This window comes from Passer montanus, unplaced genomic scaffold (genome assembly GCF_014805655.1).
Source record: "Passer montanus isolate IOZ18808 unplaced genomic scaffold, ASM1480565v1 scaffold11, whole genome shotgun sequence".
NCBI lineage: Eukaryota > Metazoa > Chordata > Aves > Passeriformes > Passeridae > Passer > Passer montanus.
Window position 1 is genome coordinate 6,656,524 of NW_024357613.1, and position 18,179 is coordinate 6,674,702.

General features: G+C 55.4%; 1 protein-coding gene across 1 annotated transcript; it reads right to left on the bottom strand.

Annotated features, from left to right (window-relative positions):
- Positions 1 to 786: 786 nt before the first annotated feature.
- On the bottom strand, positions 787 to 7,527 carry PRDM13 (PR/SET domain 13). Its single transcript, XM_039727728.1, has 5 exons — positions 7,387 to 7,527; positions 5,599 to 5,730; positions 5,380 to 5,500; positions 1,725 to 2,064; positions 787 to 1,678 (listed from the first exon to the last, which is right to left on the bottom strand). Exons 1-5 carry the CDS (start codon positions 7,525 to 7,527, stop codon positions 787 to 789), a joined length of 1,626 nt encoding a protein of 541 aa, XP_039583662.1.
- Between the last annotated feature and the right edge of the window lie 10,652 nt (positions 7,528 to 18,179).

Sequence of the window (18,179 nt, forward strand, 5' to 3'; positions counted from 1 at the left end):
CTGGAACCAAGACCAAAATACTGTATCCACTGTACATCGTTCATTAGAAAACAAACATACACCACATTTGTATTCTACCAAACAGAGAGTGTATTTCCTTTAAAATTATATAGTGCGTGCTTTTAGAGTCATGCTTTTCAATATTTATTTTACATTTGTTACTCAAATATTATCTGCTATAAATAATTGCAACTTGATCAAATGGTGCACCTGTTATGCGAACCTCTTCCATGCTGCAAGAGCGGCATTTTGTTGCCTGCTTTTTTCTGTCTTTCCACAAAGCTGTTGGTATTGCTTTATTAGGACCCAAGCAAGCACGGGTGAGGTGTCAAATAAAGTGTACAGGTGCCAGAGGCGCTTGCAGACCCGGGTCTGCTGCTGAGCCCCACGGCTCAGACCGCTGGAACGAGTGATGGGAGAGCGCATAGAAAAAAAATCGTTTCCAAAAGGCACAATTTTCTCGACACAAAGGTACAATAAAAATATATGGCCACTGAAATGCGGGCTCCTATCGGGACGCGGTGCCTGTCCAGCGGGATCCCGGGCCCGCCAGGGTTTCGCCCTCCCTTCCCTGTCCCGGCACCGCAGCTGCAGCACCGGGGGCGATGCCGTGGAGGGATCCCGGGGACGCCCGCGCACCCCTGCCCGCCCCGCCGGCGGCTCTGCCCGCCTGCCCGCGCTCCTGCGCGACACGGCCTCCCGTGGGACCGCCCCGGCAGCCCAGAGTAGTGGGAGGGGGGCTGCAGCGCTCCCCTCACCCCCGCCCCGCCCCGGCCGCCTCCCGCATCACTGCTCGCGGTGCCGGCTGCCGCTCTCCGGCTCGCTCTGGTCGTCGGTGAAGCAGACGTCCACATCGCTCTCGTTATCAGTCTTTTGCTCCTGCTCGGGCTGCGCGTAGCCAGAGTCACTCTTGTCCTCGGCCGCCTTGCCGAGGCTCTGCCCCGGGTGCCGGGATTTGACGTGCCGCTCCAGGTCGCGGCGCCGCACCAGCACCTTGCCGCAGTACTCGCAGCGGTAGGGCGTGTTGCCCTCGGCGTGCAGGCGGATGTGTTTGTTGAGATTGCTGGGGTCCCCGAAGGGCCGCAGGCAGACCTTGCACTTCAGCGGCTTGTAGCCGGTGTGAGTCCGCATGTGGATCTTCAGCCCGTACTTGCGGGAGTACAGCTTCCCGCAGTACAGGCACAGGTGCCCGGTCTTGGGTTTCCCTCCGGCCGCCCCGGCCGCCCCCGCCGGCAGCGCCTCCAGCCTCCCTCGGCCTTTCTCGGCCGCCAGCTCGGAGAGCTGCTGCGTGTGCATGGCGATCTCCCGGTCGATGCTGGCCAGCGAGCCCAGCTCTGCGGCGTGCAGACCCGCCGCCGGTCCCGCGAAGTACGACACGGACTCGGGGTACTTCAGGAGACCGCCGAGGTGCAGCTTCAGCGGGTAGTAGGGCGCGGCCCCGTAGAGCAGCTCCCCGTTGTAGACGGTGAGCGGCATCACCGGCAGCCCGCACTCCCCCGCGTACGCCTTCAGCCCCTCGAAGGGCGGCAGCGCGAAGCGCTCCAGGGCCCCGCCGGGCAGCGGCGGGTAGCGGGCGGGCGGCAGCGCGGCCGCGGGCAGCCCCCGCTCCACCTGCCGGAAGGCCGAGGCCTCCTCCAGCGGCGACAGCAGCGGGAAGGCGCGCAGCCCGCCGCCGCAAGCGCGCCAGCCCGTTGCCGCCCGCCGGCCCCAGCAGCGGCCCCGGCCCGCGGGCGGCCCCCACGCTCATGTCCAGGGCGCGCTCCTGCTCCTCCTTGCCCGCCGCCCGCTTGGGCAGCGCCGGCTTGGCGAGCGGCGGGGAGGCGACGACGGCCTCCCGTTTGACGGCCTCCCGGGGGCCGCAGCCGGGCGGAGGGTGGCCGCGCACTGAGGCGGCCGGCAGCTCCTTGGGGGGCAGGCCGAAGGCGGTGGCGGCGGGCCGGCCGTGGTCGTGATGGAGAAAGGGCCGGCCGTGGCTCAGAGCGCAGTGGAAGTGGACGTGGGCCTTGAGGCTGTTGGGGTATTTGAAGGTCCTCCAGCAGTACCAGCAGATGTACCTCTCCTCCCCTGCGGAGGCAAGCGGAGGGACCCGTCAGCGGCGGCCGCGCATCCCCGCGCCTCCCCGCGCATCCCCGCGCTCCCTCCGCCTCGTCCCGCCCCCGCCATGCTGTGCCGCGGAGCGGAGCGGGCGCTGCGCGGTCCGGGCTGAGCTCCCGCGAGCGGGGCGCCGTAGGGCCGGGGGGAGCAGCTGCTGCCGCGAGTCGTCTGTCGGGGGGCCCATCTGTTGGCGTTTGCAGAGGAGGTAGCGTATGTCAGGGAGTCGGCTGCACCGAACAAAGGCCAATCTAATGATCGTGAGCCCCTCATTACGCGGCGAGACAATATCCGATATGTATGGGCCATATGTAATCGTTCCCTTTCAGAGGACAATGCCCTTTGTACCCCGTCCCATTTCGACTTCTCTCAAGCGGAACAGACCTCGGTGGCCGCGGCGGTGGTGGCTGCCCGACACCGCAGAGGCTCAGACTCTGCTTTCCCCCTCCTGCCTTCCTTGCCAGGAGAGTACTCCCAAAGAGGAGCATCTCCCCAGCCCCGACGGTGAAACGCCGCCTCTGTGGCCACCTGTCTGTCTAGCAAGTCCTTCCTTCCTTCCTTCCTTCCTTCCTTCCTTCCTTCCTTCCCCCCACTTTCCCATTTCCTTCCTCTCTTCCTTCTCTCCTCTCTCCTTTTTTTCTGTCTCTTTGTACCCATCTTTCTCTCTTTCGTTTCTCCCAGTCACCATACTACGCTGGTAAGCCCCTGAATTTCCCTTTCGGCTCTTGCCCATCCTGACCGTCCCCAGCTGACCCTCATCCCGCAATTTCATGCACCGAAACACCTAAGGTGAGGCCAAGAGCCGCACGGAAATGAGAGCCCGCTCCAGGCCTGGGGCAGCTCCTCACGTTTCAGGGAACCCCGTGGGGGATGACAGGGGTGAGACCTTGCACCGTGCCCCTCGTCTGTCGGGACACCCGGGGAGGGCGGGTCGCCGTGGTGGATGCGATGGCCGTGACCCAGCCTCCCTGTCACCGGCTTTTGAGGGGGATCAGTCGATGTCTGCTGCGGGTGGAAAACGGAATCTTCGCTCTCCGCGGGAAACTCGTGTGCAAACTCGCGTGGAAGCATCGCACGCCGTTGCGTGTATCTCGCCGCGTGTATGCTCGCCGCCTTTCCTCGCTGGCCGTGGGGAGGCGGTCCCGGGGTCTGCAGCATTGTGAAGGCGCTGGGCGCTGGTTTTCCCCCCGTCGAGGTGGGGAGAGACGGGACTGTGTCTGCCCGGGCCACGGGAGAAGGAACCACGGTGGCAATCCCACTGCCATGCAGGGGGAAAAGGGTGAAGGATAAAATGGAATACAGCCACGGACCGCCACGGATTCCCTTCTGCTATCCCCGTCGAGGTGGGGAGAGACGGGACTATGTCTGCCCGGGCCACGGGCCCTGTCTGCCATGCAGGGGAAAAAGGGTGAAGGATAAAATGGAATACAGCCACGGACCGCCACGGATTCCCTTCTGCTATCTTCGTTTGCCTGTGCAGGTCTCTACAGCAGCGCGGGTGTCCTCGGCAAAAGATGGTAGGGACAGGCTCCCGATCGCCACCGAGCCCAGCTCGGCGCTTCCCCGGCTCAGCTCCAGTTCAACAAGAACGGCTCCAGGGAAAAGATTTAAAAAAAAAAAAATCCCACTGCACACCCCCACCAAAAACCATCTCTTTCTCACCACGGTGACCCAAATTAAAGGGGTCAAACACAGAAGAATTCCAAATTTAGTTTGGTTTTTGCGTTTTGTGTTAAAAAAAAAAGCAAAAATCTCTCAATTTCTTCTGCTGTGTCTTTTCGGTTGGTGGGGGTTTGGGACTTTAGTTTGATTTTTCGGCTTTTTTTTCAGCATATGGTCATGAAAAGAAGAGCACTTCAGCATACTGATACACTTTTTCTGAGTCTGTATTAATTAGTCTGGAAACTGTGGGACTGAAGACACAGCAGATCCGTAAGGTCACTTTGCAGATCAGCCTTGCTTCGACGGGGCGAGGAAGACGCCGCACGCTGGGAGCCTCTTGCAGACCTGAACTCTCATTTTTCCCCGGAGTAGCGCTGGTACCCATCCGCAGCAAGGGCTGCTGGGCAAGGAGCAGGGCACAACTCAGCCGCGAGTCCTCCTTGCTCCCGAAACTTCGCCAGGCTTTTCGAGGGGGTGACCCTCGGCAGATCCATGGCCTCACTGCCCTTCGACGTGGCGAGGACAGAAATGTGACCAAGAGTTTCTTCTCCGGGTGTAGTTTTCGGACAAGGAGGGATTTGGGCTCTTGCCCACGGCCCGGTGTGATATGATAGCCAGAGCCTGGCTGTCCCGCAGCCATCCCTTCGGAGCCATCCCCGCACACCTTGCGGAGCGGCCAGCCGTGACGGGGGCACGGGGCAGCTCCTGCCCGGATCGTGCACTCGCTCCCTTCCCGGGGACATTGCCAAGCTGAAGGATCTTCTGCGTCAAGCAGGAGCGGCTGGGGTTCCCTCATGTCCCGCGGAGCGGGCTCAGCCCGAGGGGAGTGCCCACAGGCGGCGGCCGCCACCGACGCCCCAGGGAGCGCCCGGACCCAGGAGCAGCGGAAGGGGGTGGCCGCCGACAGAGAAGCCCGACAAGTGGACGCTGAAATGTTCCGCCTTTTTTTCCCTGCCTTTTTTTTTTTTTTAATGTGCTGCCACCTTATCATTTTGTTAACACCGGTGTAATTCCAGCTAAAATTAGGTTTGCGGATTGAAACAAGCCGTTCCAGGCGGGTGTCTTCCCCTTCCCAACATCTTTGCATATCCTGATCTCTGTGTGATTTGACACCGACTTAACCTTTTACCTAATGTATTCTAATTTACAGGGACTGCCCAGAACTGTCCAGTTTTGGCTTGACTTTGTGAACCTACCCGCAAGAGAACCTGAAAAGAGTCTCTGAAACTCTGAGAACGGAAGGTAAACCCGATGTTTTTAGAAACAGCATCGAGTGAGCTGAGCGGACTCAATTTACTGTCTCGCATACCAACTATAGCAATGTTTCACAGAAACCCCATTTGCCTATCAAAGAATCATTAAATCGGGCCGATGAGGGAAAAACTCGACGCACGGGGGCCTTTCCATACGCTGCCGAGTTAATAGATCACCCTTTAAATGTAAGCAGATGGAGTCTTAGTTTAAAGGACGGTGGGTTAAATTCACGGCAGCTGTACTGGCATTTATTTTTCTGAGGGCCCAGGTTTGCCTACCGCAGTTTGAGTTCTCGTCAACGGTGTCAGCTAAAGAGGGTTTGCTTAGTTTCATTTAATTTGGTTGCTCTGAAATGAGTGCCCGCATCTGTACCTTTCTCGTCGTGCGTCGGCGTGGCCGTGACGGGGATGTCAAACCACTGCGCCAGAGGGTTGGAGTACCAGACGGTAAGCTCCTCTCCCGGCTGGACATCTCGCAGCGCCCGGTAGAAAATCTGGAGAGGGAAGAAAGGAAACTTCTTCAGGAGGCTTGAGAGGGGAGGCAGGCGGCGGAGAGAGGTGCCATGCCAGCCCGGAGCCGCGAGTGGGGTACCTGTCCTCCTGGCAGATCCGCAACAGCCTCCAGTGTCTGCTCTTGGGAGTTTCGGGCAGCTCGGATTAACCCTATCCACTCCAGAGCTGAGCTCCCGGCTTCATCCACTAATTCCCCTCTGACCATCCGCACCTGGAAAACAGGCGGCAGTGCTGTCATTTTCACGTGAAACGAAACACGAAAAGAGCAAAAATCTTCCCCGTCCCCCTGCCTGCCTGCCCGCTCTGCCTGGCCCGTCGAGCTGCATCCCCACAGTAGGCAGGGGGCTGAGCATCGCAGCTGTAAGCAGCGGCGAGAGCATCTCCTTTTGCCGCCTGTTTAACGCTTCCATCCTCACCCACCTTTGGGAAGGACAATCCCCGGCTCGCAGGTGCCTTGGCAAAGATGCGGCTGCCCTAGCGGGGGTTGCAGATCCGCAGCGTAAGGATGGAAGAACCCGTGCCCAGAGAGGGTAAACGGGATTTTTCCTTTGGGTAGCATTGATCCAAACGCACCTTGTCCAGTTGCAGCTGTTACATTTCGCTTAAAGCTATATTAAATACCCAGGTACGATTTTTAATTTTTTTTTCTTCGTCTCTAAGTCCGTGCAAAACCATTGCGACATGCAGGACTTGTCGGGAGATGGGGAAGGGGAAAGGGGAGAAGATTCTGCTTAGCTACAAAGTCCCTGTAGCCCCATACTTCATAATCTGCTTGCCCATACAAAGAGAAAATGAAGTGCCCATTCCCTGAATGACCGTGCAATAAAAGTCATCGGAACAAAGCAGTCTAAAGCGAGAAACCAAGGGAGCCAGATGAGAAATAAATTTGAGTGGGCTGGCAGAGCGTTTAAAAACAATTAAAGTGCATTAAAAATCAGAGCGGAACGCGTGAGCCGCGGCTGCCCGGGGGGCGAAAGGAGGGGTCTCATCCGCAGCCCCCTGAAGAGCCTGATGGACGGGGCGAGAGCCTTTCACCGCCTCCTCCTCGCTCCTCCGCTCGGACACGGACTGACCCCGGAGCCGTGTGGCCGTCATCCCTCCCGCTCCGGCTGTGCGGGCTGATTGCGGCTCCGGGGGAGCGGGTCCCCCCGAGGCTCTGGGGGAAGGTCGAGCTGCCCCGGGCTGCCCCGACACCTGCGACCTGCACCCCGGCGCTGTCTCCGGGGCAGCCCCGGTCCTCTCGCCCCACACTCCCTTCAGGCCCAAGCCAAAGGACTCGCGGCCGGGAAGAGGGATTAGGGGGCACGAACCCGAGCCAAACGCAGAAATAAATCGGTGCGTCTGCCTCTGCCCTGCTACTTCCCGGGACAAAACCCGGGCACTGTGACAGCCTCAAGCCCTCGCCTCGCCGGGGCTCCAGGAGCGAGAAGCCGGCCGTGGCAGGTCCCGGCTCTGCCAGGGAAAGGGGCAATGCCCCAGTGAGCCCCGGGGGGCGGGGGCTGGGTGCCGGGACCAGGGGCCTCCGACATCGGGCACGGAGCTCAGGCGACGCTTCCAGCACGTCTCTGTCCAAGGCGGGGGAGCGCCCACTCCTCCGGGAGAGCCCCCGTGTCCTCTGGCCTCGCCCCGGAGGTCGGCGGGCTGGGGAGGAGGGGGAGAGGGCACGAGCGGGCAGGCTTTCCTGGCAAAACCACGGGGAGACATCTCAGGACGTTCTGGAAATGCTTCCCTTTGCTTTCCTGGCTCTCTCTAAGAAGGAAGGATCGAAGAGAGACGGGGAAGAGCAGCCTCTTCTCCCAAAGCGGGCTTCCCCCGAGTCAACGAATAACCAAAGTCCAGCGGTGCAGGAGCGACCGTAGGAAAATACCTTTTTTTTGGGTCCTGGCTCCTTGCGGTCTGACAGGTACTTGCCCAGTTTGAAGGTGCCCGGCACAGGACCCAGGCGCAGCCCAGCCGGGATGCAGCTCTCCGCGCTGACGCTGATGGCCGGAGCCCTGCTGGTTTGCATCGCTGCCGCTGGGTGTGAGCGCTCGGGAACCCCAACTACTTAAGGGGGCCGGAGTGACAGCGGCAGGCGGCGGGAGGATGAGCACAGGCGTATCTCCGCCCGCAGAGTGACGCGGCGCTGTGTGGACGCCGGCTTTTCAACGGGAGCAGGAGGGGTACCCCTTGGCAGGGGGATGCTCTGGGGCGCAGAGTTTGGTGAGAGAGTTTGGCTCCTCGAGCAGCTGCGGAGTCCCATCCAAGAGGGTCACATGGAGCCTTTCCCTAACCCTCCTGCATAATCAGGCGGAGTGAATGGCTGGCAGACAATGGGCCAGGCGACCTTCCCATTCCTAAAAATCCAATTTGTCAAGGGCAAAGAAAAGGCGCTGGTGAATCAAAGGTCTGGAGGGACCATTAATCCTCAGCATGGGGTATTGTCCCCGAGACAGTTACGATATTTTAAGTGACAAATCCACTGTATAATTTCTCCATAAATTTTACTTCCTTTTATTGTTCCTCGACAAACCAGTTTTGGAAAATAAGTGACTATTTTAAGTCTACTTGGCTGAGCCTTTTGAGGTTTAATATACTTCAAAGATTTTTAATTCTCTTCCCTTGGCTTTATTGTAAAGGAGATTAAACAAAGAGATGGGGAATGTTTTGAGGACTTGTTAACTTCTATTGATTCCCGGCGTGTGCCATACAGAAATTGGGCAGGTACTTGATGGGAAAACACCAGAAAATACCTACACTTTTTTTTAAGAACGACCATATTACCATTTCAGTGGTTTGGTTTCAGGCCAGTAATCTGTTTCAGAAGAGCTTTGATCCTTAAGGAGGATGAATAGCACAAAATATGAGCCGCCGTAGCCCCTGTAAAACACAACCCGCTGCACCTGCGAGCGCTGGGGAAGCTGCGTCTGTAGTTCGTGCGATTAAGAAATAGAGACAGGAGGAAATAGAGACATACAAGCACCAGGAAACAGGCAGTCCCGGACAGCAGATAACACAGATATCTAGCAAACAGTGTGCAGCTGGATTCCTCCTTCAATACATCCACAAGTTCCTTGCCCACACACTAAATCTCTTGCACCCGAAACTGCTTTAGGAGGTGGTACCTGCAAAAAGCAACCGTAAATAAAGCCAGAACGAAGATATTTGAACAGAGTGTGCGCCTATGTCCCCCCTCTTCATATAAAAATTTTAATTAAGATACAACGAGGTGCTAGGATTAAGTCATCTTATAATTCAGGCTGGATAAATGTCCCAGGAATTTTCTAGGAGCAGAAAAGGAAAGGTCCGCGACTTTTTTCCTTAAGTGCATGCAACAGTTCAGATGTGCCTGTCAGACAAGAGGGACACTAACAAATTCAATTTTCCACTTTCGCTTTTATACTCCTATCTAATTCCTGCTGGCGGCTTTTCTCTGCTCCATACCTCATAATATTCAAAAAGAAGATTTCTAAACCTTTCTGCTTTGGAGAAGTTGCAAAGTTGCACATGAGATTTTATCCACTGCTTTCGGAAACAATGGCAGAGATGGAGCCTTTTTTTTTTCCTGTTTTTTTTCTCCTTTATTTTTCTATTTTTTTTTTTTTTTTTTCTCCTTTTTTTTTCTATCTTTTTTTTTTTTTTCCCCGGGGCGTTTTTGTAATAGTCAGCCCCAATAAATTTCAAAAGGAAAGCAAAAAAGCTACGCTTAGAGGTACATCTGCCAACAGATGCCAGGTAACTGAGCGGGCTCTTCTCAAGTAACCCGCTTTCTGCAAGATAAACCTTGGCACGTCGCTTTCGATGCGATTGTGTGTGGGAGCTTTGCTCTGGATTTATTCGCCGCCGCCGCCACGAGTGGCACCGTGGGTGCAAAGGCCACAAGGATGCGCAGGGCAACGAGAGCGGTTTCGAACCGGCGCCTCTCACCAGCCGGCGGTCCCAAATTCTTCTTTCCTCTCTCCCTGCCCTTCACGGCGCCGGGAAGCACTGAAAGCTCAGCCTGGCAGGTCTGAGCTGCTGCGATGGCATTTGCCCTCGCTGGCCCGTTCGCCGCGGCGATGCGCTCCCGGTGCGGCCGGCCGCCTTCCCGGGGCACCGGCGGCCGCCGCCACGGCCGGGGCGAGCCCTGAGGTGTCCGCGCCCCGGCAGAGCGGCNTGCCGGTGCGGTCCGTGCCGCCCCGGGCGCTGCCCGCGGGCGCGGGGGAAGCGCGGAGCTCCCCCGGACGGGCGGCACCGGGAAGGGACGGGGACAAGGACGGGACGGGGCGCTGGCACCGCCCGCTCCGGGCGCTGCTGGCCGCGTAGGCTGTGAGTGGATTTGTAGTAATGGTCCGCATTGGTGCCGCGCGAGATAAATGTCGCGCCTGCCCCACCCCGTGCCTCCCCCTGCAGCATCGGCGACCATCGATCGCGTCTCTCCGGGGTGCAACGCCAGGCACTGCCCCGGGAGCAGGGATGGGTTCGTTGTCACTTCGGCAGCGCTGGGAAGAGGAGGGAGGAGAGGATGTGGGGAACTGAAGATGACCCCTTTGATCAGCGGCATGAATGGGGGAAAAAGGATAAACAAGAAGTTGAGAGCAATAAATTTAAGCCATGAACATGTCCCTGTAACCTCTGGCCTGGCCACTCGAGGATGAGACCGGCTTGAAATTCCGCGAGCCGCAGAGGTAGAGAGAGAGCCTTTAAGGCGACCAAGGTACCCTACTGCTCCGCCTCGGGAGCCGCTCCCTCCCAGGCCTTAATGAGTCAAAAAGCGTGAACGACACGCGAACAATTTTATCAATAGGACCATGTAAAGGCCGACTGTGAGGAAAGTTATTTATTAATATAGCCGATTGTGGCTGGTTCCCATCCACTCAGAAAAGAAAAGCCCTTGCTCTGGAAGCATTCACACCAGTTCTCCAATTTTTATTCTGTCCTGTGGCTCAAAGTTGAAGTTCCCCAAGTGAAATAAATTGTCCACAAAAGAGGAAAGGAACCACATTTTCTTTTATTTTTCCTTCCCTAAAAAGGAAGGGTGAAACCGATCTAATGTGCCCACTGGAGCAAGATGCAGCATGAAAGGCCGGGTGTTAAAAGTAAAAGCAGCCTTTGGAGCAAATGGGATGGAAAATTAAATGAAATTAAATAGCTTGAACGACCGTATTGTCCCTTATTAAAAAGACACATTAATTACATGGTTTCAGCTTTATTCAAAGACAATGTTTAGACTCAATCAAAACATTCCACTATCGCTCTTTATATACTTAAACCGGGCTACTAGAGGCACCATTAAAGAGAGATCACTTTTGCCCAGAGATGCGATGAAAGTTATTTTCCTTGGCGGCCCTTATTTATGCCCACCGCTGAACTGCCGGTGCCCCTGAGTAACACTTTGGCACACTGTTCTCCCTGATTTAACAGGTTGCCCCATAATGAGGCATGAATGTTAAGGAACAACAGTCATCCAAAGAGGCACAGTTGCAGAGAGCAATGTCCCACCAGGGAGCTCCATTCAAACCATCAAACCGCTCCGGCACAGAGAAGGTTCAACACCACATTCAGACCAGCATGAATGCCTGTATACAGCGCCCGGCTCATTATGCCGCAGAGCATCGCAGCGGAGGCTGGAACAAAATGCTGCAAGTTCATTCAGCAGGCCATACTCCGGCGGGGCGGCCCAGCCGGCGGCTCCCGGGGTGACCTTTTTCCCAAATGGCTTTGCCCCGACAGGGCTGCCCTTCCCCGGGCTGCGGGACGGGACGGTCCGAGGCTCCCGTCCCTGCCTGAGCAGGCCGCGAGGCTCCGCCGCAGGTGGATAGGGATGCAAGGCACGGGGCGGAGGGCAGGGGGGAGGCTTGCTGGGACCCTGAAACACGGAAATCCACTTTAAACCGAAGAGACCAATATGGTCTGAACGTTTCTTTTGGATTTTTTTTCTTCTCTTGTTCTTTTATTTTTAAATCAAAATTTTACCCTTTACCCTTTTCTCCTTTTCTGTTTCCCCCCTTTTCTCTTCTTCATATTTGCCCTTCCCTTCCCTTCCCTTCCCTTCCCTTCCCTTCCCTTCCCTTCCCTTCCCCCTCTTTCTTGCAATTTCCGAGTATCTTTTCCTCGATCTCGCTCACCTTCTCTAGTCTTAGCCGCTCTTTCTCAACCCCCCTTTCTCTCTAGCAGCCTTTCCTCTCTTCTCTTCCCTCCCCTCACTTTCATTCCTCCCCGGTGACGCCGCCCGCAGCAGCCGCTGCCGCCCCGCCGCGGAGCCGCCGGTGCCCGGTGCCCGGTGCCCGGTGCTCGGTGCTCGGTGCTCGGTGCCCGGTGCCCGGTGCCCCGTGCTCGGTGCCCGGTGCTCGGTGCCCGGTGCCCGGTGCCCGGTGCTCGGTGCCCGGTGCCCGGTGCTCGGTGCCCCGTGCTCGGTGCTCGGTGCCTCTGTCAGTATGTGTTTTTAACCCAAAGCTGCTTCACATCCATGTCTACCTATTGCCCCGCCTGTTCGTCTGTCTGTCCGTCGGCATGTCAGCCGTGCCCTCGCAGCCCCAGCACCGCAAAGCATCCTGCCGCTGCTGCGGACGCTGTGCTCGTGGGGCCACAGCGAGAGGCAACCTCCAAAGGCCAGGCCTGGCCTCCACACTGGGGCTGTCCCGTGTGTGAGGTCGTCGGGAGGCAGTAGCCCAAAACGTGGTGGGAAAATGAATAATTAGGTGAGCGATTTCTACACTCTACAGTCAGTGATCAGAAAGACGATGTTTAATCCCATCACAGTCAGACAAAAAAGAGCCTGTACCGCTACCGGCTTTTGTTTGCAGAGGCTACTCTGTGCCAATGTGATGACGGAGAGCTGGTGGCCGCCTCCTGCTCTCACCCTCTCCACTCTCCCCTGTAGGCAGCCATCGTCCCGACGGCGCGGTTTTGTGCCAAAGCACCCAGCCGGAGGCACAGCCCCTGTCCCCGCGGTGCCCAGCAGAGCTCGGCAACGCCGGGGAGATACAGACACGGCTTTCTGTGGTGATGCTGAGCTGGGTGTCCCCTCTGTGCGGGAAATGCCCTGGCGTTACCTGAGGGCTTATTAGTGGCGGTGGGAAAGGTCCTGCTCCCGCCACCGGATCGCGCTGGTCACTTATGCGGGCACCTTCCCACATCCCGTGGGGCTGGTCGGGTGGGAAGAGGAAACGGGGAGTGTCCCCTAAGGCTGCTGGGCGTGGTGCCCCATCTCCAGCTTTGAACAGGGCTCGGTATGAGACATGCGAGGCGAGGCTGGCCTGGAAAGCAGCGCTGTGACCCTTAACACCAGATATTGCTGAAGTCTCAGATCAAGGACTGAAGTCGGTTTTCTAGGGTGGGTTTGCCCTTGCATACCGCTCCCGGAGAATGAAAGATCTGGTTTAGAGGAAGGACAGTGACAGAGCCCTCTGTTCCCAGTCTCCTCCCGCACCGGCGGGTGCCCGACGTTCGCATTCTTGCAAGACAAAGAGCGGCGGGCACGGTGGTGCGTGGCGCTGTGCGGGGACGGGGCACAGCAGCCGTGTCGAGTGGCCGCCGCTGAAGCCGGTAAAAGCCCTTGACATAATTTCACAGCAACTACGGTTGGCTAAGGGCCGGAGGAAAAGGGAAAAGCCCAACCCCGATGTGCCTCCGCCCCGAGACAGCCGCGATATTTAAATAAAAAAGGAAATGGCATCCCCGCGCCAGCCGGCAGCGCTGCCCCAGCTTTTGGAGCGGGGACCGGGCGGGTTTGCCAGCACAGCCCTGCCGAGCCAAACCTTGGCCCCTCCGTGAGGACAGAAACGCGGCCCAGGGCCAGGGCGGGGAAACCGGGGCTCTGCCTCCGGGTGCCCGGTACCCCCGAGGTGCCCGCGGGAGAGATGTCCAGGAGGTCCCACTGCCTGGAGGCTGCTCCTCTGGCTGTAGGCAGAGCTGCGCGCAACTCTGCACAGCTACAGCATCCCTAAGTGTCACAGGCACCTCAGAGGCAGCCAGGATGCGCTTTTGTCTGTACACACGTACCCGAGAATGTTTATGTGTAAACATACCCAGGGATTTATTTATAAATTGATATGCTCGAGTCGCTGTGATCATGTTTTCCCCATGGTTTTTGTGATAAGAGCATAGGGATGAAGGCCCTTCCCCTCCTTCCTGACCGTCCCTGAGACACAGGGCTGTTATTTAGTGAAAAGCATGTGGAAAAGCCAAAGGTTACCGAACGTATACAGGACCGATGTCTTAGGAAACATCTGCAAAAGTCTGCGCGGCGCCGAGCTGCTCCTGCGCTCCGGGGAGCAGCAGGGTGAGGAAACAGGGGGTGCTTCCCTCCCTCCCCGTCCTCCAGCATCAAATATCTCCCGGAATCCAATTCATGGAGCTGTATTCTGATCTGAGCTCTCTCTGAGTCAGGCTTTGTAAAGACAGAGGTTGTAACACTTAAATCAGGTTCCCTCCACCTCTAGGCAGGCAACCTAGTATTGACTTTTCATTTCAGCTTAGGCTTTAATTGTTTGGGGTTTTTAAATATACAGTGGGAGTACCCTTCTCCGAGCATTTCCACAGACTGTCTCTATCCGTTCTGACAGCTTGATAGATTCCAGCCAGACCCTGAATCTCTTCCAGGGATGAAATTGTGCAGCGACAGGAGAAGCCAAAGCACGCAGGCAGAGAGCCCATCCCGCAGAGCTCCCCTCCTCATCCTCAGAGGACTTCTCTGCTGTGCTTAGCTCAGCTCAAGGCAAAAAAAAGAATTATGTGAATTTGTTGCATTTTCCTGAAGAGCTTATGTATTGGGGGAGCGGGGTTCGTTTATTTTAAAATCAGCCGTGTTTACAGAAGAATTGCAGCTGTAAAACAAGGCACTTAATTTCTGTAAATATCCTCCTCGAGGGGCACAGTTATAGCGCGGTAACAGCAACGACACAGCTGGAGCTTGCTTCGTAGGTGGATGCCAAAGACCTCGGGAGAAGCAAGTGCCATCCGTGCCGGGACAGGAGCGGGGACCGTGCCCGCTCCCGCGGCGGATGCCCTCGGTTCGGGAGTCGGGAGGTGCTAACGGTGCTGGTTTCGCCTGCTGGGCTCCCGCCGAACCCAGCGCTTGATCCGAGGAGAGGCAGGGGAAATAAATCACTGGCACGGAAGAAAGAAAGGGATGCAAAAATGGTAGCTGCTGGAAGGAAGATCTCTCAGTGCAGTGGCACCAGGGAGCAGGGCAGAGCTTGCTGGCTGGCTGGTAACAGTGTAAATGGAGAAAGAGATCGGTTCTGCCAGCGAGCAGGAGAAAGGGCTAGGAGAGAGCTGACTTCCTAATGAGCGCATATAATGTTGTTAAGGGTTTCAGCGTTTTATGCTGAAGACGCGACTTTTCAAGACACGACTATCAGCAAGAAGAAAAAAATAGAACTTTAGCAAAAATGCAGCCATCGGAAACTGTTCGTTACACTCTGGTAAACATTCCCTCGTGGTAAAATTGTTGGTGGGGGCGGGAAGCAGAGCAAGAAAACGCATCTTCTAGTATGTGCAGCTCTCTAATTAATGAATTTGACAAACTGAAAGGTCTTTCTCTGGTCCCTGTGACTTGACTTCTTTAATTTTTTTTTCTTTTTCTTTCTTCCTTTTTCTTTTTTTCTTTCTTTTATTTTTTTTTTTACCCCAATAAAGATACTAGATTTGATTTACACATGCTGAATACAGCAGGTTAAACCCAGACAATCTAGGGTTTATCAAGTACATCAAGAAGAACAGCTCTTTTTCTTCTGTTTATTTTGCCATTGTATATTCCGACGCTGAAATATGCATCATTTTTGACAGATTTGGAGTTATAAGACCAAAGAAACTTGTAGGTGTCATCTGTCAAAAACAATTTTTCATAACAGCCAGCAGATGTAATGTTGTTCTTTCTACTCATTGTTTGTGCTATTAAAATCTAAATAAAATCTAAATAAAATTATTCAGTATTTTTTGCCCAACAGCCTGTGGACCGTTGCCCTCAGCTTCCTCAGTGTCATCATCTTTCAGTCTAAATATTCAAATAAGCATTTAGAAGAAGACGACAGATTAACCTCAAAGTTTCTGTCTCACTCTGCCTCTCTCACACGGTAAAACAAGGGCACACTTCGGGCACAGACTTACAGAAGGATTAGCTCTTCCACAGCTAGGAGGGAAAAATCTTATTTATTTTTGAACATTTCTATCACAGCTTGGTATTTGGGTCTTTTTAATAAGCTGACCTCCTTAAATTATTTGTGGAATGAACACTTAAAACCGGATTTGAATCAAGCTTTGCTTGGTTATATCAGAGCGGCATTAATCCCTTCTTTTGTGTAATTGTTTTTAAAGCTGAATTAGGATGTCCACCCTATAGGTATTCTGCCTGAGAAAGGACTTGCCCCTATTTTTTCTAAACCCCCGTCCCGAAGTATATAAAAAGCAAACAAAAAAATCGACTGCGCACACGGAGTTACCGCTGAGAAAAGGTTTTCAACAGTCCGTGTCAGCCAGAGCAGCCCCCCGCGCTGTAGGGCTCACCCCCAGATACAGAAACAGCTTTCGGATGAGTGCGGGACCGGACCTTCTGCAAACGCATGCCCCCACGGAAGGAACACTTGACTTCCAGTGATCCCTTCTGAGCCTTCCAGGCAGCCCCCGGGCTGGCTGCAGCCCCGGGTACCGAGCTGCCACCGCCGCACCAAGCTGCCCGCCCCCGCTGGCGCTGCGGCTTGCGGGCCAAGTGCCTGCCCTGCCCGATCTGCGGAAAACCCTGCAAGTCCCGACAACTTTTATTTGAGAAAGGACAGCCCCTTCGACAGTCTGGGTGCTCCGTACCCGATGTGCTGAGATTTTCTAGTACTTAACCTTGCAAAGAAAAAAACATTTTTTTTCTAATTTGGGGAAATCAAAAATACGCTTGTCACCTGGGATGGGCTCCCAGAAGAGGAAATATCTGGATTTTCATCACAGCCCACCTGAAGCTGTCACCCCGCCCCGTTGTGCCAGTGGTCAAAGCGAGCCCCGCTCTCCGTGTCTCTCAACTCCAATAAATATCAACCTTAGCGGCGCTGCCCCCGCAGTCTGTCCGCGGGAGGAGAGGCCGGCCCGGAGCCGCGGGGTGCGCAGCGCAGCCGCGCACATTGTGCGGAGAGACTGCGGGATGCTCTCAGGGGGCAGGCTGCGGTATCCCTGTCCTGCGGCCCCGCCGGGCCGGCCCCAGAGGCAGCTTGTGTTGGAGGCCATTTGAACCTGGGGCGAGAAGACAGCAGTTTCTCAAATTCCCTTTGGGAGCCCGCAAAACCGGGTGGAAAAGATGTGTATGAGATATATATGCGTGTTTCTCATATATGAAATGTGTCCGGGGGAACAGATACGCGGAATTACATAACGGGGCAGGGATACATTTTCTCTCTTTGGTTGTATAGATTTTCTTTACTTATATAGATCCAGAAATTCCCTCTGAGTTTCTGGCTTGGAGAGAAACCGTTCGTTACCAGATAGAGCGAGGCAGCGAAGCCTGCCCTTCTGAAAGCATCTCTCAAGCGTGATCCGGTGAAGATGCAACTAATTAACTCGCTTCTCTGTTTTCCGCTCATTTCTCTCCTGTAATGTCAGAGGCTTGTTGGGGAAGGGGGTGGGTTTCTCCTCGGGCCAGGCTCTGCCGTGCTCACCAGGAGCCACAACCCCCTCCCGCCTGCCGGGTTGCTTCAAGGTTACCCGATACCTTCGCGAAGTCGTGCAGAAAATCCAGCTCCCGAGGTCCCACAGGACCGAGTCAAGCAAGAAAATTAGTGTTCCTCATGTTATTTGAGTTAATAAAAGCAACACAACTGCTGCAATAGTGGGAGGCTTGGGTTGAAGGTGGAGGAGCTGCTCTCCAGGGGATAATGCAGGTTTTTGAGTGAAAACCTGGAGGAATAGTGAGAAAGGAAGGAGAAGTCCTGAGGAAGTGGGCAAAGCCCCTGTGCAAGCCTGGAGTAGCAAAGGAGGCAACCCTGCTGTTTCCCAGGGGGGTGGGCTGCAAGCCACTTCCATTTCACAGCAGTATAATTTCCTCGGGAAGGGCCAAGAGCTCATTGCAGAAATCTACACCCTCGAGGCAGCTTTCTCCTTCTCTTCTCAACAAGGCATTCTCCATCATTTGTTATCAGTCCTGCCAAACTGGAGAGGTCTCAGACAACTGAGGGTTGGCCAGTGTGATGCCCTTCTACAACAAGGGTCATAAGGAGGATCTGGGGAAGTACAGGCCTTTTAGCCTGGCCTCATTCCAGGGAAGGTTATGAAACAGATTATCTTGGGTGCCATCACTTGGCACGTACAGGACAACCAGGACATCAGACCCAGTCAGCACAGGTTTAGGAAAGGCCGGCCCTGCTTGACCAACCTGATCTCCTTCTATGACTAGGTGACCCATCTACTGGATGAGGGAAAGGCTGTGGATGTTCTCTACCTGGATTTCAGTAAAGATTTCAATACTGTCTCCCACATCATTCTCCTGAGGATCTGGCAGTCAGTGGCTTAGACAGGTGCTTTGATGGGTTAGGAACTGGCTGGCTGGCTGGGCACAGGGAGTGGTGGTGAATGGTGTTGCATCCAGTCGGTGGCCAGTCCGTAGTGGGGTTTCCCCAAGGCTCAGTTTCGGGGTCAGTCCTGTTTAATATTTTTATAAATTATTTGTACAATGGGATCAAGTGTACCTTCAGTAAGTTTGTGGATGACCTCAAGTTGGGT